The sequence below is a fragment of the Oncorhynchus masou genome, chromosome 6, assembly GCF_036934945.1.
Source record: "Oncorhynchus masou masou isolate Uvic2021 chromosome 6, UVic_Omas_1.1, whole genome shotgun sequence".
In the NCBI taxonomy this organism is placed as follows: domain Eukaryota; kingdom Metazoa; phylum Chordata; class Actinopteri; order Salmoniformes; family Salmonidae; genus Oncorhynchus; species Oncorhynchus masou.
In genome coordinates this window covers 109,109-135,318 of record NC_088217.1, presented here as the reverse complement: position 1 = coordinate 135,318, position 26,210 = coordinate 109,109, and the positions used below count along the sequence as shown (strand labels likewise).

The 26,210-nt window shown below is 44.3% G+C and overlaps 1 protein-coding gene across 4 annotated transcripts in view; it reads right to left on the bottom strand.

The window, feature by feature from the left end:
• pparg (peroxisome proliferator-activated receptor gamma) overlaps positions 1–26,210 on the bottom strand; it is a 108,460-nt gene that overhangs the window by 27,373 nt on the left and 54,877 nt on the right. For all 4 annotated transcript variants that reach the window (XM_064967352.1, XM_064967353.1, XM_064967355.1 and 1 more), the window contains 3 exons: positions 20,177–20,376; positions 11,689–11,827; positions 9,846–10,289 (listed from right to left, as the gene is read on the bottom strand). In XM_064967352.1, the coding sequence (XP_064823424.1) occupies positions 9,846–10,289; positions 11,689–11,827; positions 20,177–20,376 (783 nt within the window). The remainder of the gene's footprint in view (positions 1–9,845; positions 10,290–11,688; positions 11,828–20,176; positions 20,377–26,210) is intronic.

The following is a 26,210-nucleotide window of genomic DNA, read 5'->3' as shown; positions in this document are numbered from 1 at the left end:
ACATTTGCTATGTAACTGAGAGTCTCCTCATTGAAAACATCCGAAGCTCTTCAAAGGTAAATGATTTTATTTATTTGGTTATCTGGTTTTTGTGAAAATGTTGCGTGCTAAATGCTACGCAAAATGCTAAGCTAGCTTGCAATACTCTTACACAAATGATTGATTTGCTATGGTTCAAAAGCATATTTTGAAAATCTGAGATGACAGTGTTGTTAAGAAAAAGCTAAGCTTGAGAGCAGGCATATTATTTTCATTTCATTTGCGATTTTCAGAAATCGTTAACGTTGCATTATGCTAATGAGCCTGAGGCTTCCCGGATGGGGAGTATCAAGAGGTATAACCCTAACCCTAATATAACCTAAACCATAATACAAGCCAAATATAACCCTAACATAACCCTAATATTACCCCAACCCTAATATAACCCTAATATCACCCTGGGATTTTGCGAAATGATGTAAAATATATCACTAGCCACTTTAAACAATGCTACCTAATATAACCCTAACCCTAATATAACCCTAAAATAACTTCATTTAACCCTAACATAAACCTAATATCAAATCATATTCTATTGGTCACATACACATATTTAACAGATGTTATTGCGTGTGTAGCGAAATGCTTGTGTTCCTTGCTCCAACACTGCAATAGTTTAACATAATAAATGGCTCTCTATCCACTGGATGTGTACCAAACTCACTAAAAGTGGCAGTAATAAAGCAGCATTCCCCAAGAGAGGATGGCTTTCACTTCAGCAGTAATAAATTAATGAACTTCTTTGAGGAAAAGATCATGATTATTAGAAAGCAAATTATGGACTCCTCTTTAAATCTGCGTATTCCTTCAAAGCTCAGTTGTCCTGAGTCTGCACAACTCTGCCAGGACCTAGGATCAAGAGAGACACTCAAGTGTTTTAGTACTATATCTCTTGACACAATGATGAAATTAATCATGGCCTCTAAACCTTCAAGCTGCATACTGGACCCTATTCCAACTAAACTGAAAGAGCTGCTTCCTGTGCTTGGCCCTCCTATGTTGAACATAATAAACGGCTCTCTATCCACCGGATGCGTACCAAACTCACTAAAAGTGGCAGTAATAAAGCCTCTCTTGAAAAAGCCAAACCTTGACCCAGAAAATATAAAAAACTATCGGCCTATATCGAATCTTCCATTCCTCTCAAAAATTTTAGAAAAGGCTGTTGCGCTGCAACTCACTGCCTTCCTGAAGACAAACAATGTATACGAAATGCTTCAGTCTGGTTTTAGACCCCATCATAGCACTGAGACGGCACTTGTGAAGGTGGTAAATTACCTTTTAATGGCATCAGACCGGGGCTCTTCATCTGTCTTTGTGCTCCTAGACCTTAGTGTTGCTTTTGATCCCATCGATCACCACATTATTTTGGAGAGATTGGAAACCCAAATTGGTCTACACGGACAAGTTCTGGCCTGGTTTAGATCTTATCTGTCGGAAAGATATCAGTTTGTCTCTGTGAATGGTTGACAAATCAACTGTAAATGTCTGTGTTCCTCAAGGTTCCGTTTTAGGACCACTATTGTTTTCACTATATATTTCACCTCTTGGGGATGTCATTCGAAAACATAATGTTAACTTTCACTGCTATGCGGATGACACACAGCTGTACATTTCAATGAAACATTGTGAAGCCCCAAAATTGCCCTCGCTAGAAGCCTGTGTTTCAGACATAAGGAAGTGGATGGCTTCAAACATTCTACTTTTAAACTCGGAAACAAAGCAGAGATCTTCTGCTGAATCTGACAATTAATCTTAATGGTTGTACAGTCGTCTCAAATAAAACTGAAGGACCTCGGCGTTACTCTGGACCCTGATCTCTCTCTTGACAAACATATCAAGACTGTTTCAAGGACAGCTTTTTTCCATCCACGTAACATTGCAAAAACCAGAAACTTTCTGTCCAAAAATGATGCAGAAAAAATAAATCCATGCTTTTGTCACTTCTAGGTTAGACTACTACAATGCTCTACTTTCCGGCTACCCGGATAAAGCACTAAATAGACTTCAGTTAGTGTTAAATACAGCTGCTAGAATCCTGACTAGAACCAAAAGATTTGATCATATTACTCAAGTGCTAGCCTCCCTACACTGGCTTCCTGTCAAGGCAAGGGCTGATTTCAAGGTTTAAATGCTAACCTACAAAGCATTATATGGGCTTGCTCCTACCTATCTCTCTGATTTGGTTCTGCCCTACATACCTACACGTACGCTACGGTCACAAGACGCAGGCCTCCTAATTGTCCCTAGAATTTCTATGCAAACAGCTGGAGGCAGGGCTTTCTCCTGTAGAGCTCCATTTTTATGGAATGGTCTGCCAACCCATGTCAGAGACGCAAACTCGGTCTCAACCTTTAAGTCCTTACTGAAGACTCATCTCTTCAGTAGGTCATATGATTGAGTGTAGTCTGGCCCAGGAGTGGGAAGGTGAACAGAAAGGCTCTGGAGCAACAAACCGCCCTTGCTGTCTCTGTCTGGCCGGTTCCCCTCTTTCCACTGGGATTCTCTGCCTCTAACCCTATTACAGGGGCTGAGTCACTGGCTTACTGGTGCACTTTCATGCCATCCCCAGGAGGGGTGCGTCACTTGAGTGGGTTGAGTCACTGATGTGATCCTTCTGTTTGGGTTGGCACCCCCCCTTGGGTTGTGCCGTGATCTTTGTGGGTTATACTCGGCCTCGTCTCAGGATGGTAAGTTGGTGGTTGAAGATATCCCTCTAGTGGTGTGGGGGCTGTGCTTTGGCAAAGTGGGTGGGGTTATATCCTTTCTGTTTGGCCCTGTCCGGGGGTATCATCGGATGGGGCCACAGTGTCTCCTGACCCCTCCTGTCTCAGCCTCCAGTATTTATGCTGCAGTAGTTTATGTGTTGGGGGGCTAGGGTCAGTTTGTTATATCTGGAGTACTTCTCCTGTCTTATCCGGTGTCCTGTGTGAATTTAATTATCTCTTTCTCTCTTTCTTTCTCTCTCTTGGAGGACCTGAGCCCTAGGACCATGCCTCAGGACAACCTGGCATGATGACTCCTTGCTGTCCCCAGTTCACCTGGCCATGCAGCTGCTCCAGTTTCAACTGTTCTGCCTGCGACTATGGAATCCTGACCTGTTCACTGGATGTGTTACCTGTCCCAGACCTATTATTTGACCATGCTGGTCATTTATGAACATTTGAACATCTTGGCCATGTTCTGCTATAATCTCCACCCGGCACAGCCGGAAGAGGACTGGCCACCCCTCATAAGCTGGTTCCTCTCTAGGTTTCTTCCTAGGTTTTGGCCTTTCTAGGGAGTTTTTCCTAGCCAACGTGCTTCTACACCTGCATTGCTTGCGGTTTGGGGTATTAGGCCGAGTTTCTGTACAGCACTTTGAGATATCAGCTGATGTACGAAGGGCTATATAAATAAATTTGATTTGATATAACAATTCACATACAATACACACATCTAAAAGTAAAGTAATGGAATTAAGAAATATATACATATTAGGATGAGCAACGTCGGTGTGGCATTGACTAAAATACAGTAGAATAGAATACAGTATATTCATATGAGATGAGTAAAGCAGTATGTAAACATTATTAAAGTGACCAGTGATTCCATGTCTATGTATATATGGCAGCAGCCTCTAAGGTGCAGGGTTCAGTAGCCGGGTGGTAGCCGGCTAGTCTGATGGCCTTGAGATAGAAACTGTTTTTCAGTCTCTCGGTCACAGCCACGATGCACCTGTACTGACCTCGCCTTCTTGTTGGTAGTGTTGTGAACAGGGAGTGGCTCGGGTGGTTGATGTCCTTGATGATCTCTTTGGCCTTCCCTTGACATCGTGTGCTGTAGGTGTCCTGTAGGGCGGGAAGTTTGCCCCCAGTAATGCGTTGGGCAGACAGCACGACCCTCTGGAGAGCCTTGCGGTTGCGGGTGGTTCTGTTGCCGTACCAGGCGGTAATACAGCCCGACAGGATGCTTTCAATTGTGCATCTGTAAAAATTTGTTAAGGTTTTAAGTGACAAGTCAAATATCTTTAGCCTCCTGAGGTTGAAGAGGCTCTGTCGCGCCTTCTTCACCACACTGTATGTGTGGGTGGTCCATTTCAATTTGTCAGTGATGGGTATGCCAAGGAATTTGAAGCTTTCCACCTTCTAAACTGCAGTCTTGTCAATGTAGATAGGGGGGTGCACCCTCTGCTATTTCCTGAAATCCACAATCATCTCGTTTGTTTTGTTGACCTTGAGTGTGAGGTTATTTACCTGACGCCACACTCCCAGAGCCCTCACCTCCTCCCTGTAGGCTGTCTCCTCATCGTTGGTAATCAAGCCTACTACTGTTGTGTCGTCTGCATTTAACACCATAGGGTACCATGGTGTTGAATGCTGAGCTATCGTCAATAAACAGCATTCTTACATAGGTATTCCTCTTGTCCAGATGGGATAGGGCAGTGTGCAGAGTAACGGTGATTGCGTCGCCTGTGGATCTATTGGGGCTATTAAGTTCAGTTACATTTGCCTTCTTGGGTACAGGAACAATGGTGACCATCTTGAAGCAAGTGGGGACAGCAGACTGGGATGGGGAGAGATTGAATATGTCCGTAAACACACCAGCCAGCTGGTCTGCGCATGCTCTGAGGATGCGGCTAGGGATGCTGTCTGGGCCAGCAGCCTTGCGAGGGTTAACTTAAGGTATAGGGGGCAGCATTTTCACTTTTGGATAAATAGCGTGCCCAATTTCAACTTCCTGCTACTCATGCCAAGAATATAGGATATGCATATTATTAGTAGATTTGGATGGATAACACTCTGAAGTTTCTAAATATGTTTGAATCATGTCTGTGAGTATAACAGAACTTATGTAGCAGGCAAAACCCAGAGGACTAACCGTTCAGAATTGTTTTGTCTGTTTTTTGTCTGTCTGTTCATTGAGTTCTCATTGGCAAATTATATTTCTTAGGAACTTGTTTTCAGTTCTTACCGCTTCCACTGGATGTCACCAGTCTTTGGAATATGGTTGAGGTTATTCCTTTGTGCAATGAAGAAGTCCGGCCATCTAGGAAATGGGTAACACTGTTGAGATTTGCGTTAGACTTGAAAAGTTTCCTCTATTGAAAACAGATAGACCCGTCTTCAATTTGATCGATTATTAACGTTTAAAATACCTAAAGTTGTGTTATAAAAGTAGTTTGAAATATTTTGGCAAAGTTTATAGGTAACTTTTGAAATATTTTGTAGTGACGTTGCGCTGTTTTTTTCTGGATCAAACGGGCCAAATAAATGGACATTGTGGATATATATGGACGGAAATAATCGAACAAAAGGACAAATTGTGATGTTTATGGGACATATTGGAGTGCCAACTGTCACGTTCTGACCTTTATTTCCTTTGTTTTGTCATTATTTAGTATGGTCAGGGCGTGAGTTGGGGTGGGCAGTCTATGTTTGTTTTTCTATGATTTGGGTATTTCTATGTTTCGGCCTAGTATGGTTCTCAATCAGAGGCAGGTGTCATTAGTTGTCTGATTGAGAATCATACTTAGGTAGCCTGGGTTTCACTGTGTGTTTGTGGGTGATTGTTCCTGTCTCTGTGTTTGCACCAGATAGGGCTGTTTTGGTTTTTTCACATTTCTTGTTTTGTTAGTTTATTCATGTATAGTGTCTATATTAAAGAACCATGAATAACCACCACGCTGCGTTTTGGTCCGCCTCTCCTTCACCAAAAGAAAACCGTTACACCAACAAAAGAAGCTCAAAGGTAAGGCATGTTTTATATTTTATTTCTGCGTTGTGTGTAGCGCCTGCAGGGTTGAAATATGCTACGCTCTTTGTTTACTGTTGTCATCAGATAATAGTGTAACGGCTTTCTTCTGTTGAAGGAGGAGCGGACCAAAATGCAGCGTGGTACTTTTGAGACATATTTATTGAAAGACGAAAAAACACGAACAATACAAAAACAACAAATGGAAACGTGAAAACCTAAACAGTCCTATCTGGTGAAGACACAGAGACAGGAACAAACACCCACAAAAACACTCAAAGAATATGGCTACCTAAATATGTTTCCCAATCAGAGACAACGATAATCACCTGACTCTGATTGAGAACCGCAGGCAGCCATAGACTATGCTATACACCCCACACAACCCCAAGACGAAACACACCACAAATAAACCCATGTCACACCCTGGCCTGACCCAATAAATGAAGATAAACATAATAAATATAGACCAGGGCGTGACAAATAGCTTCTTATGCTTTTGAAAGTTAGATTTTTATATCATTTCAAAAGAAAATTGGCGCGCTGCATTTTCCCTGGGCTTTTGCCCAAGTGGGACGCAACCATAAGAAGTTAACAAGTTTAAATATTTTACTCACTCACGTATAAGGAGAGGCTCCTTGGTAGCTGGGCCACGTCGGTGGCACCGTTATCCTCAAAGCGTGCAAAAAAATATTACAAACTACAAAGGGAAGCACAGCTGCAAACTGCCCACTGAGACATGCATGAGAGCATCAGCTGTTCCGGATGACTGCGGGGCCAGACTGATTACCAGGACGTGTGCTCCAGGCATGTGCTGACCAACTGGCAGGTGTCTTCACTGATTTTTTTTCAACATGTCCCTGAATGAGTCTGTAATAACAACATGTTTCAAGCAGACCACCATAGTCCTTGTGCCCAAGAACACAAAGGCAACCTGCCTAAATGACTACAGACCCGTAGCACTCACATCCGTAGACATGAAGTGCTTTCAAAGGCTGGTAATGGCTCACATCATCCCCATTTTCCCAGAAACAGTAGACCCACTTCAATTTGCATACCGCCCAAACAGATCCACAGATGATGCAATCTCTATTGCACTCCACAATGCCCTTTCTCACCTGGACAAAAGGAACACCTATGTGCGAATGCTGTTCATTGACTACAGCTCAGCGTTCAACACCATAGTACCCTCAAAGCTCATCACCAAGCTATTGATCCTGGGACTAAACACCTCCCTCTGCAACTGGATCCTGGACTTCCTGACAGGCCGCCCCCAGAAGGTGAGGGTAGGTAGCAACATCTGCCACACTGATCCTCAATACTGAAGCTCCCCAGGGGTGCATGCTCAGACCCCTCCTGTACTCCCTGTTCACCCACGACTGCATGGCCAGGCACGACTCCAGCACCATCATTCAGTTTGCTGACGACACAACAGTGGTAGGCCTGATCACCGACAACAACAAGACAGCCTATAGGGACGAGGTCAGAGACCTGGCCGGGTGGTGCCAGAATAGGCCATGGTGGCGAAGTAATTACAATAAAAATATTACAATATATAATATGCTGCATGGCAAGCGGTACCGGAGTGCCAAGTCTAGGACAAAAAGGCTTCAACAGGTTTTACCCCCAAGCCATAAGACTCCTGAAAAGGTAATCAAATGGCTACCAGGACTATCTGTATTGTGTCCCGCCTCCCGCCAACCCCTCTTTTTATGCTTCTGCTACTCTCTGTTCATCATATATGCATAGTCACTTTAACGATACCTACATGTACATACTACCTCAATAAGCCTGACTAACAGGTGTCTGTATTGAGCTTTGCTACTCTTTTTTTCTGTGGTTTTATTTCTTTGCTACTCTTTTTTCTGTTTTATTTCTTTACTTACCAGACATACCTTCTTTCTTTTTCGCACCATTGGTTAGAGCCTGAAAGTAAGCATTTCACTGTAAGGTTTACACCTGTTGTATTCGGCGGACGTGACAAATAAACTTTGATTTGATTTTAATGTATTTAGCCTGTCCGGAAGCAAGATGTCGGTCTCGGCAACATGGCTTGTTGCCCTTTTGTAGTCCGTGATTGTCTGTAGTCCCTGACACATAAGTCTCGTGTCTGAGCCGTTGAATTGCGACTCCACTTTTCTCTATACTGACGTTTAGCTTGTTTGATTGTCTTGCAGAGTGAATAACTACACTGTTTAACATGTAATATGCTGCCAACTCCACTTCTGTAGTACGCTGCCAACTCCACTTCTGTAGTACGCTGCCAACTCCACTTCTGTAGTACGCTGCCAACTCCACTTCTGTAGTACGCTGCCAACTCCACTTCTGTAGTACGCTGCCAACTCCACTTCTGTAGTACGCTGCCAACTCCACTTCTGTAGTACGCTGCCAACTCCACTTCTGTAGTACGCTGCCAACTCCACTTCTGTAGTACGCTGCCAACTCCACTTATGTAGTACGCTGCCAATTCCACTTATGTAGTATGCTGCCAATTCCACTTATGTAGTATGCTGCCAATTCCACTTATGTAATATGCTGCCAATTCCACTTATGTAGTATGCTGCCAATTCCACTTATGTAGTATGCTGCCAATTCCACTTATGTAGTATGCTGCCAATTCCACTTATGTAGTATGCTGCCAATTCCACTTATGTAATATGCTGCCAACTCCACTTATGTAGTATGCTGCCAACTCCACTTATGTAGTATGCTGCCAATTCCACTTATGTAGTATGCTGCCAATTCCACTTATGTAGTATGCTGCCAATTCCACTTATGTAGTATGCTGCCAATTCCACTTATGTAGTATGCTGCCAACTTCACTTACTGTATTTAATATGCCACCAACTCCACATGTGTAACAGGCAGAGGGTTAGGAACCATCTTCACTCCTTTTGTCATATTAATTATCTTCTGAAATCTATGCTACTACAAACAGGTCAAACCTGTCTTGCTGACATACACTAGCTGTCGCTGTACTGATTAAACCTAAATCTATGCTGCTACTATAAACACTTGAAACCTTTCTTGTGGTCCGTGGTATCCAATTGGTAGTTAGTTAGTAGTTACAGCCTTGTCTCATCGCTGCAACTCCCGCAAGGAGGCGAAGGTCGAGAAGTGTGACCTCTGAAACACAACCAAGCTGCACTGCTTCTTGACACAATGCCCACTTCACCGAGAAGGAGGAAACACCGTACACCTGGCAACCGTGTCAGCTGCACTGCACCCGGCCCGCCGCAGGAGTCGCTAGTGCGCAATGGCACAAGGACATCCCTGCCGGCCAAACCCTCCCCTAACCCGGGCGACGCTGGGCCAATTGTGCACCGCCCCCAGCCGTGTCTGGCTGTGACAGAGCATGGACTTGAACCCAGAATCTCTAGTGGCACAGCTAGCACTGCGATGCAGTGCCTTAGACCACTGCGCCACTCGGGAGGCCAAAAATCAAACGTTTTTGTGAAAGATCAATTGAAAATACAATTGTATTGAGTACATTTCTTTTTTTCTTTTCGGTTTGATAAGAGATGAGCATTTTATGAATTTAAGGTTATTTGTCAATGTAAAAATCTAAAATGCACAGCTTTTATGTTTGTGTCATTAGATTTGGGGTGTGGTGGGATGTGGTTGCGAGAAATCCTAGCAAAAAAAAGGGGTTTCACAGAAATTTGAATGAAAAAATAGGGTCCATGATTAAAAAATTGGAATACCACTTTTCTAGACTGAAAAGCCCCACCACCTCCACTGAGGTGCGGCAGTGTAGCCTAGTGGTTAGAGCATTGGACTAGTAACCAAAAGGTTGCAAGTTCAAATCCCCGAGCTGACAAGGTACAAAATCTGTCGTTCTGCCCCTGAACAGGCAGTTAACCCACTGTTCCTAGGCTGTCATTGAAAATAAGAATTTGTTCTTAAATGACTTGCCTAGTAAAATAAAGGTCAAATAAATAACAAATAATTTACAAAAAAAAGGAGGATTGCAAACCCCACCCACCTCCACTGAGGATGATGGCTAAGCCCCACCCCTCAATTGAGGTGGTTGTCATTATTTAAGATGCTAATAATAATATTACAATACTAACCTCCACTGAGGATGATGACGGCGAGGAAGAGTGCCATATCACTGTCATACAGCTCCAGGGTGTTGAACTTAACAGAGAACTCAAACTTGGGTTCCATCATATCACAGAAGGGTTTCCTCAGGCTCTTTAGGAACTCTCTCGTCATGAAGATCTGTCCATAGGAGATCAGTGTACCATCTTTGTTCATGAGTGGAGCCCACATGATGATGAGCACCTCGATGACGCCGTACTTCAGCAGAGTCACCTGATCGTTCAGGTCCAATCCCACGAAGCCAGGGATGCTCTTAGCGAACTCTGTGACCTCCCGGACGGCCTCGGCGGAGCGTGACTGACAGCTGTAGAAGAACCTGAGCTGCACCTCGTCAGTGGGCTCTTGGACCAGACCAACACCTCCTCCTAGACCTTCACCTACAGCCAGACCTTCACTCACTGCCAGACATCCACCTGCAGCAAATCATATTTGTTCAGTGTTATTTCATATACACTGAACAAAAATATAAACACAACATGTACAGTGTTGGCCCCATGATTCATGAGCTGAAATAAAAGACGCTCAAAATGTTCCATATGCACAAAAACGTGTGGCATATCAAGAAGCTAATTAAACAGCATGATCATTACACAGGTGCACCTTGTGCTGGGACATCAAAAAGCCACTAAAATGTGCAGTTCTGTCACACAACACAATGCCACAGACGTCTTAAGTTTTGAGACCGCATGCAATTGGCATGCTGACTGCAGGAATGTCAGAAATCAGAGCTGTTGCCAGAGAATTGCATCTTAATTTCTCCTACCATAAGCCACCTCCAATGTTGATTGAGATAATTTGGCAGTACGTCCAACCGGCCCCACAATTTCAGACCACGTGTAACCATACCAGCCCAGGACCTTCACATCTGGCTTTGTCACCTGCGGGATAGTCTCAGAAAAGCCACCGGACAGCTGATGAAACTGAGTTTGCACAACCAAATAAGTTCTACGCAAACTGTTAGAGACAGTCTCAGGAAATCTCATCTGCGCACTCGTCGTCCTCACAAGGGTCTTGACCTGACTGCAGTTCGGCATCGTAACTGACTTCAGTGGGCAAATGCTCACCTTCGATGGCCACTGGAAAGCTGGAGAAGTGTGTTGTTATGGATGAATCCCGGTTGCAACCGGGCAGATGGCCCGTGTGGGCGAGCAGTTTGCTGATGTCAACGTTGTGAACAGAGTGCCCCATGGTGGCGGTGAGGTTATGGTATGGGCAGGAATAAGCTACGGACAATGAACACGATTGGATTTTATCAAAGGCAATTTGAATGTACAGAGATACCGTGAGCCCCATTGTCGTGCCATTCATCCACCGCCATCAGCTCATGTTTAAGCATGATAATGCACGGCCCCACGTCGCAAGGATCTGTACACAATTCCTGGAGGCTAAAAATGTCCCAGTTCTTCCATGTCCTGCATACTCACCAGACATGTCACCCATTGAGGCAGTTTGGGATGCTCTGGATTGATGTGTATTCCAGTTCCCGCCAATATCCAGATACTTCGAACATTCCACAGGTCACAATCAACTCCCCTATCTTTTTTCTAAGGTATCTGTGACCAACTGATGCATATCTGTATTCCCAGTCATGGGAAATCCATAGATAAGGGACTAATGCATTTATTTCAATTGACTAATTTCCTTACATGAACTGTAACTCAGTAAAATCTTTTAAATTGTTGCATGTTGAGTGTATATGTTTGTTAAGTGTAGACAGGTAACTAACCACTCTACAAAAAAAGAAAAGATAAATAGGAGAAAAAAAAGGTACAGGGAAAACAGTCACAGAGGACAGATACAACATGATAATACCTAGACCACAGCCAGCTCCAGTCCCAGCCTCAGTCCTCGCCTCAGTCCTGGTCTCCTGGACAACATGGATGGGCATCTGCCTGCAGTTGATAAACCTCTCTCCTTCCTGAAGAGACTTCATGTCATGGATTACAAACGGCTGCAGAGAGAACAAACCAAATCAAGCACATTACTGTGAAACATGCCGACTATCTTGAGACAACACCCTGTTATAACATGATGACTATCTGGAGACAACACCCTGTTATAACATGATGACTATCTGGAGACAACACCCTGTTATAACATGTGCCATCAAACCCCTGCAACTTATTCAGAACACTGCCACCAGATCTGGCCTTCAACCTTCCCATTTCACCCCGCTCCTCTGCACGCTTACATTTACATTTAAGTCATTTGGCAGACGCTCTTATCCAGAGCGACTTACAAATTGGTGAATTCACCTTATGACAGTCAAAGCTCACAGTCAAAGCTCACATCCACTATAAGACTATGATGCTTGCCTACGGAGCAGCAAGAGGAACTGCCCCTCCCTACCTTCAGGCTATGATAAAACCCTACACCCCAACCTGGGTAGTCTGTTCTGCCACCTCTGGTCTCTTGGCCCTCCCACCTCTATGGGAGGGCAGCTTCCGCTCAGCCCAGTCAATGCTCTTTTATGACCTGGCACCCCAATGCTGGAACCAGCTTCCCCCTGAGGCTAAGACAGAGTACCTACCTATTTTTGGTAAACATCTGAAATCCTACCTCTTCAAAGAGTATCTTAAATAATCCCACAGCACCGCCCCCCTCCCCCACCCACTAGTACTGACTTTCCCCCCTACTAGAACTGAATTTCCCCCCTACTAAACTCAGCAAAAAAAGAAACATCCCTTTTTCAGGACCCGGTCTTTCAAAGATAATTAGTTAAAATCCAAATAACTTCACAGATTTTCATTGTAAAGGGTTTAAACACTGTTTCACATGCTTGTTCAATGAACCATAAACAATTAATGAACATGCACCTGTGGAACGGTTGTTAAGACACTAACAGCTTACAGACGGTAGGCAATTTAAGGTCACAGTTATGAAAACTTAGGACACTAGAGAGGCCATTCTACTGACTCGAAACCACCAAAAGAAAGATGCCCAGGGTCCCTGCTCATCTGCGTGAACATGCCTTCGGTATGCTGCAAGGAGGCATGAGGACTGCAGATGTGGCCAGGGAAATAAATTGCAATGCCCGTACTATGAGACGCATAAGACAGCGCTACAGGGAGATGGGAAGGAGAGCTGATTGTCCTCGCAGTGGCAGACCACGTGTAACAACACCTGCACAGGATCGGTACATCCGAACATCACACCTGCAGGACAGGTACAGGACGGCAACAACAACTGCCCAAGTTACACCAGGAACACACAATCCCTCCAATGCTCAGACTGTTCGCAATAGGCTGAGAGAGGCTGGACTGAGGGCCTGTAGGCCTGTTGTAAGGCAGGTCCTCACCAAACATCACCGGCAACAACGTCGCCTATGGGCACAAACCCACTGTCGCTGGACCAGAGAGGACTGGCAAAAGTGCTCTTCACTGACAAGTCGTGGACATCCTCCTCCCTCATGTGGTACCCTTCCTGCAGGCTCATCCTGACACGACCCTCCAGCATGACAATGCCACCAGCCATACTGCTCATTCTGTGCATTATTTCCTGCAAGACAGGAATGTCAGTATTCTGCCATGGCCAGCGAAGAGCCCGGATCTCAATCCTATTGAGCACGTCTGGGACCCTGTTAGATCGGAGGGTGAGGGCTACGGCCATTCCCCCCAGAAATGTCCTGGAACTTGCAGTTGCCTTGGTGGAAGAGTGGGGTAACATCTCACAGCAAGAACTGGCAAATCTGGTGCAGTTCATTATTCCATTTCTGTTAGGCACATGTCAGTGGAACTTGTTCAGTTTATGTCGTTGAATCTTGTTATGTTCATACAAATATTGACATATGTTAAGTTTGCTGAAAATAAACGCAGTTGACAATGAGGACATTTCTTTTTTTGATGAGTTTATAATCCTAACCCAAATGCATCCCTAACCATAATACAAGCCTAATATAACCCTAAACCTAACACAACCCTAACCCGAACACTAATATAATTCTAACCCTAATACAACCCTAACCCTAATATTACCCTAACCCTAGTATAACCCTATCACCCTAACATAACCTTAACCTCAATATAACCCTAACTCTAATATAACCCTAACCCCCATATAACCCTAATATAACCCTAACCCTAATATAACCCTAATATAACCCTAACCCTAATATAACCCTAACCCTAATATAACCCTAACATAACCCTAGTATAACCCTAATATCACCCTCATTTTGCTGAGTTTAGTACCGACTTTTCTGATAGCTACTTCTGATAACTACTAAAATGTACTTTCTATGATATGTGGTTGTCCCACCTAGCAACATTACATGACCAACCGTATGTGGACATCTGCTTGTCAAACATCTCATTCCAAAATCATGGGTATTAATATGGAGTAGTTCCCCCCTTTACTGCTATAACAGCAGCTGCTATAACTCCTCTGGGAAGGCTTTCCACTAGATGTTGGGAACATTGCTGAGGGGACCTGCTTCTACTCAGCCACAAGAGCATTAGTGGGGTTGGGCACTAATGTTGAGGCGATTAGGCCTGGCTTGCAGTTGGCATTCCAATTCATCCCAAAGGTGTTCGATGGGGTTGAGGTCAGGGCTCTGTGCAGGCCAGTCAAGTTCTTCCACACTTATCTCAACAAACCATTTCTGTATGGACCTCGCTTTGTACACGGGGGCATTGTCATGCTGAAACAGGAAAGGGCCTTCCCCAAACTGTTGCCAGAAAGTTGGAAGCACAGAATTGTCTAAATGTCATTGTATGCTGTTGTGTTAAGATTCCCCTTCACTGGAATAAAGGGGCCGAGCACGAACCATGAATAACATCCCCATTCCATTATTCCTCCTCCACCAAACTTTACAGTTGGCACTATGCCTTGGGGCATGTAGTGTTATCCTGGCATCTGTCAAACCCAGATTAGTCCGCCGATTGACCCATTTCATGAAGCTCCCGACAAAGTTATCGTGCTGACTTTGCTTCCAGAAGCAGTTTGGAACTCGGTAGTGAGTGCTTCTACACCTGCATTGCTTGCTGTTTGGGGTTTTAGGCTGGGTTTCTGTACAGTACTTTGAGATATCAGCTGCTGTACGAAGGGCTATATAAATACATTTGATTTGCTGCAACTGAGGACAGATGATTTTTATGCGCTTCAGCACTCACTGGTCCCGTTCTGTGAGCTTGTGTGGCCTAGCACTTCGTGACTGAGCCGTAGTTGCTCCTAGATGTTTCCACTTCACAACAACATCACTTACAGTTGATCGGGGCAGCTCTAGAAGGGCAGAAATTTGATGAATTGACTTGTTGGAAAGGTGGCATCCTCTGACGGTGCCACGTTGAAAGTCACTGAGCTCTTCAGTAAGGTCATTCTACTGCCAATGTTTGTCTATGGAGATTGCATGGCTGTGTGCTTGATTTTATACACCTGTGAGCAACAAGTGTGGCTGAAATAGCAGAGTCCACTAATTCGAGGGGGTGTCCACATACACTATATATACAAAAGTATCTTAAGATGAATGCACTAAGTTGCTGTGTGTGAGTCTCTGCTCAATGACTAAAATGTAGAGCGAGGAGAGGAGTGAGATCTGTAAGGCCATGATGCTGGAACTAAAACACAGATCAGAGGTCAGACTGAGGGTTAAATAACATGCTGCTGTTTCCTGCCATGCTTCCTCTGGTCAACTCTTTCAACTCAAAACATTTCACATGTATCGAAATGTGGACTGTTGTTCTATCGTTCTATTCCATTGTACTGTATATTCTACTGTACTCTGTCAAAGGTTATCAATAAATGTCACAATACGGTACAGAGCGTTCGATGTGCCTTTTGTCAGTCAATGAGATCTCCATCTCTGCTAAAACCATTGACATCTGTGGGGCGTTTTCAAGGGATTGTTAAATGTTACAAGTATTTGGTTGAATAGCAATCAGAACTACTAATTTCCCATAATTCCATACAAACAATTGTGCACTTCAGCTCTATCAGAGTTATAAGGCAAGTAACTGCAGCCCCCATTCTCATTGACGGGGCTGTAGTGGAGCAGGTTGAGAGCTTCAAGTTCCTTGGCATCCACATAACTAACAAACTAACATGGTCCAAGCAGACCAAGACCGTCGTGAAGAGGGCACGACAAAACCTTTTCAAATCAAGGTATGGCAACTGCTCGGCTTCCGACTGCAAGGCACTACAGAGGGTAGTGTGTACGACCCAATACTTCAAGCTTCCTGCCATCCAGGACCTCTATACCAGGCAGTGTCAGAGGAAGGCCATAAAAACTGTCAAAGATGCAGCCACCCTAGACATAGACTGTTCTCTCTGCTACCCACGGCAAGTACCGGAGTACCGGACTCTGTACCGGTACCCCCTGTATATAGCCTCCACATTGACTCTGTACCGGTACCCCCTGTATATAGCCTCCACATAGACTCTGTTCCGGTACCCCCTGTATATAGCCTCCACATTGACTCTGTTCCGGTACCCCCTGTATATAGCCTCCACATTGACTCTGTACCGGTACCCCCTGTATATAGCCTCCACATTGACTCTGTACCGGTACCCCCTGTATATAGCCTCCACATTGACTCTGTACCGGTACCCCTGTATATAGCCTCCACATTGACTCTGTACCGGTACCCCCTGTATATAGCCTCCACATTGACTCTGTACCGGTACCCCCTGTATATAGCCTCCACATTGACTCTGTACCGGTACCCCCTGTATATAGCCTCCACATTGACTCTGTACCGGTACCCCCTGTATATAGCCTCCACATTGACTCTGTACCGGTACCCCCTGTATATAGCCTCCACATTGACTCTGTACCGGTCCCCTGTATATAGCCTCCACATTGACTCTGTACCGGTACCCCCTGTATATAGCCTCCACATTGACTCTGTACCGGTACCCCCTGTATATAGCCTCCACATTGACTCTGTACCGGTACCCCCTGTATATAGCCTCCACATTGACTCTGTACCGGTACCCCTGTATATAGCCTCCACATTGACTCTGTACCGGTACCCCCTGTATATAGCCTCCACATTGACTCTGTACCGGTACCCCCTGTATATAGCCTCCACATTGACTCTGTACCGGTACCCCCTGTATATAGCCTCCACATTGACTCTGTACCGGTACCCCCTGTATATAGCCTCCACATTGACTCTGTACCGGTACCCCCTGTATATAGCCTCCACATTGACTCTGTACCGGTACCCCCTGTATATAGCCTCCACATTGACTCTGTACCGGTACCCCCTGTATATAGCCTCCACATTGACTCTGTACCGGTACCCCCTGTATATAGCCTCCACATTGACTCTGTACCGGTACCCCCTGTATATAGCCTCCACATTGACTCTGTACCGGTACCCCCTGTATATAGCCTCCACATTGACTCTGTACCATAACACCCTGTATATAGCCTCCACATTGACTCTGTACCGGTACCCCCTGTATATAGCCTCCACATTGACTCTGTACCGGTACCCCCTGTATATAGCCTCCACATTGACTCTGTACCATAACACCCTGTATATAGCCTCTTCATTGACTCTGTACCGGTACCCCCTGTATATAGCCTCTACATTGACTCTGTACCGGTACCCCCTGTATATAGCCTCCACATTGACTCTGTACCATAACACCCTGTATATAGCCTCTACATTGACTCTGTACCGGTACCCCCTGTATATAGCCTCCACATTGACTCTGTACCGGTACCCCCTGTATATAGCCTCCACATTGACTCTGTACCGGTACCCCCTGTATATAGCCTCCCCTTTTACTCTGTACCGGTACCCTCTGTATATAGCCTCGCTATTGTTATTTTGCTGCTGCTCTTTAATTATTTGTTACTTTTATTTCTTAATTTAAGGTATTTTCTTCAAACTGCATTGTTGGTTAAGGGCTTGTAAGTAAGCATTTCATTGTAAGGTCTACATGTTGTATGTGACAAATACATATTTATTTGATTTTCATGATCAGTAAACATAAATTGATCATCTAGTTTCAGAAGGGTAGCCTACCCATTTGACATTTATTTTGCTTCGTCAGAGATTAGACTTTTGTTTTCGAATCGTCCTGATAAAGTTGTCAGTCTGAGTACTGTCATCACTACTAATAGATGCTAGCTATCTAGTTCATCTCCTGAAAGTTAGCTAGTTAACTAGCCATATTGACGTGATGTGTCATTAGCTAGCCAGCCAATTTGACGTGGACCATCAATCAATGTAGCCTATCTTATGTCTGTCAGCAGCATTAGTGATTAAACCCAATTAAAAACAATGTTGAAGAGGGGATAGTATTAGTTAGCAAACTTAGAAAAAAATACATAACTTATCACTATGTTTAGCCAACTGACAAAGTTTCTAGCTACTGTTACTAGTCAACATTGTTAGCATGGTGTACACACTACATGACTTCTACTGGTACTTGCTTGTCAACATTATTAGCTAGCTATACACATTACATGACTGGCTGAACGACAACATGAATAACATACAGCTGGCAGGTTTTAAGGTTTTTGGGCAGGATATAACAGCGGCCTCTGGTAAGACAAGGGGTGGCAGTCTATGTATATTTGTAAATAACATCTGGTGCATGAACTCTAAGGAAGTTTCAAGGTTTTGCTCGCCTGAGGTAGAGCATCTCATGATAAGCTGTAGACCACACTATTTACCAAGAGTTTATCTATATTCTTCATAGCTGTCTATTTAACACTAAAAACTGATGCTAGCTCTAAGACCGCACTCAATGAGCTGTATACGGCCATAAGCAAAAAGGAAAATGATAAATGTGTAACCAGCGGAAAAAAATCTCTTTAAACAGGTCAACATTCACAAGACCGCAGGGCCAGACAGATTACCAGGATGCATACTCCGAGCATGCGCTGACCAACTAGCAGTTGTCTTCACTGACATTTTCAACCTGTCCCTGAATGAGTCTAATACCGATATGTTTCAAGCAGAACACCATAGTCCCTGTGCCCAAGAACACTAAGGTAACCTGCCTAAATGACTTTCGACCGTAGCACTCACGTCTCAGATCCTCAAAAGGTTCTACAGCTGCACCATCGAGAGCATCCTGATGGATTGCATCACTGCCTGGTATGGCAACTGCTCGGCCTCTGACCGCAAGGCGGGGGGTAGTGCATACGGGTAGTGTGTACGGCCCAGTACATCACCGGGGCCAAGCTTCCGTCCATCCAGGACCTCTTACCAGGCGGCATCAGAGGAAGGCCCTAAAAATGGTCAAAGACACCAGCCACCCTTGTCATAGACTTTTCTCTGCTACTGCAAGGCAAGCGGTACCAGAGCGCCAAGTCTAGGTCCAAATGCTTCTTACAACAGCTTCTATCCTCAAGCCATAAGACTCTTGAACAGCTAATCAAAGGGCTATCCAGACCCCTCTTTTACACTGCTGTGACTGACTGTTTCATAATCTATGCATTGTCATTGACTATGTACCGGTACCTCCTGTATATAGCCTCTTTATTGTTATTTTACTGCTTCTGTTTATTTATGTTACTTTTTTTTACTTGAAGTTTTAAGAAAAATAAGTGTTAAAGCATTGTTGGTTAAGGGCTTTATAATTAAGCATTTCACTGTAAGGTCTACACACCTGTTGTATTCTGTGTTTGTGACAAACACGATTTGATTTGAAATGCCACCTTCTGCTGCTTGACAAGCAGAGCTCAAAGGATGGACAATTAACCTAAACCACAAATACTTGTCTGGTATAGTACATTTTTATGTCACTTAAATCTCCAATTAGTGGTGGCCAATGTTGAGAGAGAAAGGTGTAATCCAGCTGTTTCTGCACTGTAATGCATTGGAGCAGGCTATGTTTGCCCCCCAGCTATGAATGGAATGTTTGAAATGGAACAAAATTACTATTTCTAAAAACCTATAATGTGCTCTGTCGTAACACTCTACAGTATTCTGTCATAATGTTCTACTGTTCTCTGCCATAACATTCTACTTTACTGACATAACATTCGACTGTCCTCTGGCATAACTTTCTACTCCATGTTTTATTAGTGTGGACAGGACATCAACCTAAAACTCTTTTGCCGAGTAAGACAAGTATTTCTGCAAGTACCACCCATGTGACTGAAACCTGAATTTCCACTGTCTAGTCTCTTAGTGTGTCGACTAGGGTCCACACCTGCTGAGGACAGGTATGTCTGTGTGACAACATGCATCTCTGCATGTCAGATATCTCAGCTTGGATGTCGGCCCACCAACTATCATCACGTGATAGCGAATAGCTACTGTGCCATGTTAGTATGGTTGTGACTGTGATAGGGAATAGCTAGTAGCTACTGTGCCATGATAGGTCTGGTCCATACCGCGTTATCCCCAGTCTTTCCAGACAGGATGGCCCTGGCCTTGGCCTTAGTGAGGGGGAAGTATTTGAGATAGGACTCCAGCAGCAGCTTGGCCAGGCTCCTCAGGTCGGCAGCCTCAGGGTGCATGATGTCCATGTCAGTAGAGAACTCAGCTAGGAGCTTCTCCTTCTCAGCCTGGGGCATCCGTCCAAAACGAATGGCTGTATGGGAAACAACACAGACAACATTATCAGATCAATAATGACAAACCTCCTGCCATTGACAACTTAGATGGAAAACTACTGAGGATGGTAGCTGACTGTGGCCACTCCTATCTGTCATATCTTTAATCTGAGCCCAGAGGAAAGTCTTTGTCCTCAGGCCTGGAGAGAAGCCAAAATCAGTCCCGCTACCCAAGAGTGGTAAAGCGGCCTTTACTGGTTCTAACAGCAGACCTATCTGCTTGCTTCCAGCTCTTAGCAAACTGTTGTAAAACATTGTTTGACCAAATACAATGCTATTTCTCTATAAACAAATTGACAACAGACTTTCAGCATGCTTATAGAGAAGGGCACACAACATGTACTACACGGACACAAATGACTGATGATTGGTTGAAAGAAAATAAGAAGATTGTCGGAGCTGTCCTGTTAGATTTCAGTGCAGCCTTTGATATGATTGACCATAACCTGTTTTATGGCTTTTCAACCTCTGCCATATTGTAGATTTAGAGCTATCAATCTTTTATTTAATGGAAGTTTTATTTAATGGAAGCCTCTCTAATGTCAAACATGTAGGGTGTGGTGTACCGCAGGACAGCTCTCTAGGCCCTCTACTCTTTTCTGTTTTTACCAATGACCTGCCACGAGCATTAAACAAAGCCTGTGTGTCCATGTATGCTGATGATTCAACCATGTACAGTACCAGTCAAAAGTTTGGAAACACCTACTCATTCAAGGGTTTTTCCTTTGTAATCTTTTCTACATTGTAGAATAATAGAGAAGACATCAACTATGAAATAACACATATGGAATGATGTAGTAACCAAAACAGTGTAGTAACCCAAGAATTAAAAAAATATTTCAAATTCTTCAGAGTAGCCACCCTTTCCCTTGATGACTGTCACGCCCTGGTCGAAATATATTATGTTTATTCTTCATTTATTCGGTCAGGCCAGGGTGTGACATGGGTTATTGTGGTGTGTTTTTGTCTTGGGGTTTTGTGGGATGTCTAGCGTTAGTCTATGGCTGCCTGAGGCGGTTCTCAATCAGTCAGGTGATTATCGTTGTCTCTGATTGGGAACCATATTTAGGCAGCCGTGTTTCGTGGGTGATTGTCCTTAGTGTCCTTGTTCCTGTCTCTGTGTTAGTTTACACAAGTATAGGCTGTTTCGGTTTTCGTTACGTTCTTTGTTTTGTTGTGTTTGTATTTAGATTCGTGTTACGTTTGTTCATTAAACATGGATCGCAATCTACACGCTGCATTTTGGTCCGACTCTCCTTCACCGCATGAAAACCGTTACAATGACAGCTTTGGACACTTGGCATTCTCTCAACCAGTGCTGCGAAGAAAGACATTCTTAAGCTGCAGATGGCCCAGAACAGGTCTCTCTTGTCTAAGAGTTGAGGAGCGACTGACTGCATCACTACTTTTTATAAGAAATATTAATGTTGTCACGCCTGCGCCCACTCCCTCTCCTGCAGACAGGCTGCCCATCATTACGCACACCTGTTACCATCATTACAGGCATCAGCACTCCATTGGACTCACCTGGACTCCTTCACTTTGTTGATTGCCCCATCCATATCTGTCTATTCATCAGTGTGTTCCCAGTGTCAGCATTAATGTAGTTTTGTTTCCCGTCCAGACGCTGTCCATGTTTTGTTGTTTTATTTATTAAATGTTCACTCCCTGTACTTGATTCCCGTCTTCCAGCTCCTGTCCTCACAAATGTATTGACCATTCCAAATTGTTTGCAAGTCAACTTGCACACAGCTCTGACACACAAACTTAACTGACCAGACATGCCACCAGGGGTCTTTTCAGTCCCTAAATCCAGAAAAAAATGATATTATATAGAGCCATTATTGCATGGAACTCCTATCTCATTATGCTCAAATGAACAGCAAACCTGGTTAAAAAAACTGATGAAGCAACACCACTATTTAACCTAGATTGTGTGTGTATGTATTATATATTATGTCCTTGAGCTGTTCTTGTTTATTGATGTTTTGTGTAGGCCCCAAGAAGAGTAGCTGCTGCTTTCACAACCGCTAATGGGGATCCTAATAAAATACTAAATTCCATATACAGAGCAACCCTCAATCTTCAAACTATAGAGTATCTCCCCAAACCGTTCTCAGCGCCATCGTCCATGTCTCCACTTGTGTGTGTGGTGTATAAATGTGGATCTCATCACATCTGACATGGACAGAGAGTTGTGAGAAACATTAACAAATAAAGTGGAAAAACAGGCAATTTAATATTGTTTCTAGTTCTGTAAACGTGATTATTAAAACGGATCATAATAATCAGTAACAAATAAATACTGACTCAGAGATTAATGGTTGACGTCACCAGAGTGACTAGACAACTGATTATTGTATGACTTCCTATCACATTTGACCTTTATGCACCTTTCTACAGTGTGCTATTACTGTCAAATACCAATAGCAGTTATTGACCACAGTTTCAAGTGTCATTAAATGACAAATATCAAGTTTAGGAAGACAGAGGTTGATTAACCAGACTTTTTTCCCCCTCTGATTGATAGAACAGATAGGTTGAACTGGAGCTTTGTGAATGGTTTTCTGTCTGACTTACCTCCAATCTGTGTATTTACCAAAATCTCTAATACAGGTTTACAGTATATTACATTATATGTCTAATACAGGATTATGTTCCCCTCTGCGTCAGTCAGGTGGCAGGACACGCCGTTTCATTTAGAAGTCAACAGTATTGTCGGCCTGTTATATATGGTTAAGGCTATGTCTAAACCTGTTTTTGTATAATGGTGACTTGCAGAGTAATAAATGATCTGGTCTGTCAGCCATCACACCTTTTGTAAATGTATACGTTGCTCCTCCTACGCCTGGGCACCCAGCCAAGCACCATGACACAGCAGAATCTACAGCCAGCTACCTAGCGCTAGTGTGTGTGCCTACGTGTGTAATCCTCTGTGAATCATTGATGAAAACACAACTCCCCTGGCAGATTTCACTAGCCACTACAGCTTATGATGGGATGTGAGAGTGACTGTATATAAGAAGCAATTCAGATGACCCTGCCACTACAGGGACTACACCTGGACTAGAATCACATGACTTTTTCTGGGAGAAACCTTGCCTCAGAGCGAAACGTATTTGACTCAAATCCCTGCCACTCCATTTAACACATGATACTTCACGTTAGGTTACATTTCATTGGCCTACCAATGTAATAGCAGTTGTACAATAGCATACAATTCATATATTATCCTACGTCTTGATCGTACCAGTTTGCTTTGACTCGTTTAGTAAGGTATATTCTGTTCGACTGCTTTAGTGTGATATTACCACCGACTGCTTTAGTGTGATATTACATTCGACAACTCGGATGCCAATTTTTGTCTTTCTGTCCAGTACGAATGAAGTTAGAGGTAGTTTGCAATATTATGTTCGACAGCTTTAATATTATATTCGACTGCTTTATTATGATTTATTATGTTCGTCAGCTTTAGTATGATAAATTACATTCAACACAAGGATAACATTTGTATGTCTCTGTGTCCAGTATGAATGATGTTAGAGGTAGTTTTGTTAGCAATTGCACTAGCGTTATTTAGTAACTTCCTTCAAACTGCACCCAGAGACAAACATTTTTTCCATGAGTTCATCCGACTCTGGAGAAGTTGCTAAAGGGCCTCTGATTAAAAATCCCAAAGTATCCCTTTCAAATCTAATTGTATTGGTCACATGCGCTAACCCTAGGGGCAGGGTTAGCTAACATGTAGCAAGTAGTTGCAAAGTTCCTAATTAGCCAAATTGCTAAAGTTGTCCGTGATGAGATTTGAACACGCACGTTTGTGTTATACGTCTACCTATCTACCCCGACCAACTCCCCCTCCTTTAGTTTTGAACTTTTTACTAAATCATGATCATAGTGTTTCTTGGTAGTGTTTCTTGGTAGTGTTTCTTGGTAGTGGTACTTTGAACCATATTTGTGAGGTGTATACTTTTGTTTATGTCATAAAAAAGAAAACACCTGTACCATGTCAGATATAGAGTTGAAGTCCCAATAATACACTTTAAAAGAAACTGCATTTTGTCAAACGCTTTTATTTTTCAATCTTCTGTGATGCATTTAAACAATGCCGATTTAATTATGAGAAATATTAACATTCCACCCTTGAGGTTACTAGAGGGCGATTTGGTCATTTTAGTGTAGTGTCAACATCGCAGCCACTACCAGCTAGCCTACTCCAGCAGTACTGTTTCATTTCAATCATTTTAGTCAATAAGATTCTTGCTACGTAAGCTTAACTTTCTGAACATTCGAGACGTGTAGTCCACTTGTCATTCCAATCTCCTTTGCATTAGCGTAGCCTCTTCTGTACCCTGTTAACTATGTGTCTATCTATCCCTGTTCTCTCCTCTCTGCACAGACCATACAAACGCTCCATACCGCGTGGCCGCGGCCACCCTAATCTGGTGGTCCCAGCGCGCACGACCCACGTGGAGTTCCTGGTCTCCGGTAGCCTCTGGAACTGCCGATCTGCGGCCAACAAGGCAGAGTTCATCTCAGCCTATGCCTCCCTCCAGTCCCTCGACTTCCTGGCACTGACGGAAACATGGATCACCACAGATAACACTGCTACTCCTACTGCTCTCTCTTCGTCCGCCCACGTGTTCTCGCACACCCCGAGAGCTTCTGGTCAGCGGGGTGGTGGCACCGGGATCCTCATCTCTCCCAAGTGGTCATTCTCTCTCTCTCCCCTTACCCATCTATCTATCGCCTCCTTTGAATTCCATGCTGTCACAGTTACCAGCCCTTTCAAGCTTAACATTCTTATCATTTATCGCCCTCCAGGTTCCCTCGGAGAGTTCATCAATGAGCTTGATGCCTTGATAAGCTCCTTTCCTGAGGACGGCTCACCTCTCACAGTCCTGGGCGACTTTAACCTCCCCACGTCTACCTTTGACTCATTCCTCTCTGCCTCCTTCTTTCCACTCCTCTCCTCTTTTGACCTCACCCTCTCACCTTCCCCCCGACTCACAAGGCAGGCAATACGCTCGACCTCATCTTTACTAGATGCTGTTCTTCCACTAACCTCACTGCAACTCCCCTCCAAGTCTCCGACCACTACCTTGTATCCTTTTCCCTCTCGCTCTCATCCAACACTTCCCACACTGCCTCTACTCGGATGGTATCGCGCCGTCCCAACCTTCGCTCTCTCTCCCCCGCTACTCTTTCCTCTTCCATCCTTTCATCTCTTCCCTCTGCTCATACCTTCTCCAACCTTTCTCCTGACTCTGCCTCCTCAACCCTCCTCTCTTCCCTTTCTGCATCCTTTGACTCTCTATGTCCCCTATCCTCCAGGCCGGCTCGGTCCTCCCCTCCCGCTCCGTGGCTCGATGACTCATTGCGAGCTCACAGAACAGAGCTCCGGGCAGCCGAGCGGAAATGGAGGAAAACTCGCCTCCCTGCGGACCTGGCATCCTTTCACTCCCTCCTCTCTACATTTTCCTCCTCTGTCTCTGCTGCTAAAGCCACTTTCTACCACTCTAAATTCCAAGCATCTGCCTCTAACCCTAGGAAGCTCTTTGCCACCTTCTCCTCCCTCCTGAATCCTCCTCCCCCTCCCCCCCCCTCCTCCCTCTCTGCAGATGACTTCGTCAACCATTTTGAAAAGAAGGTCGACGACATCCGATCCTCGTTTGCTAAGTCAAACGACACCGCTGGTTCTGCTCACACTGCCCTACCCTGTGCTCTGACCTCTTTCTCCCCTCTCTCTCCAGATGAAATCTCGCTTCTTGTGACGGCCGGCCGCCCAACAACCTGCCCGCTCGACCCTATC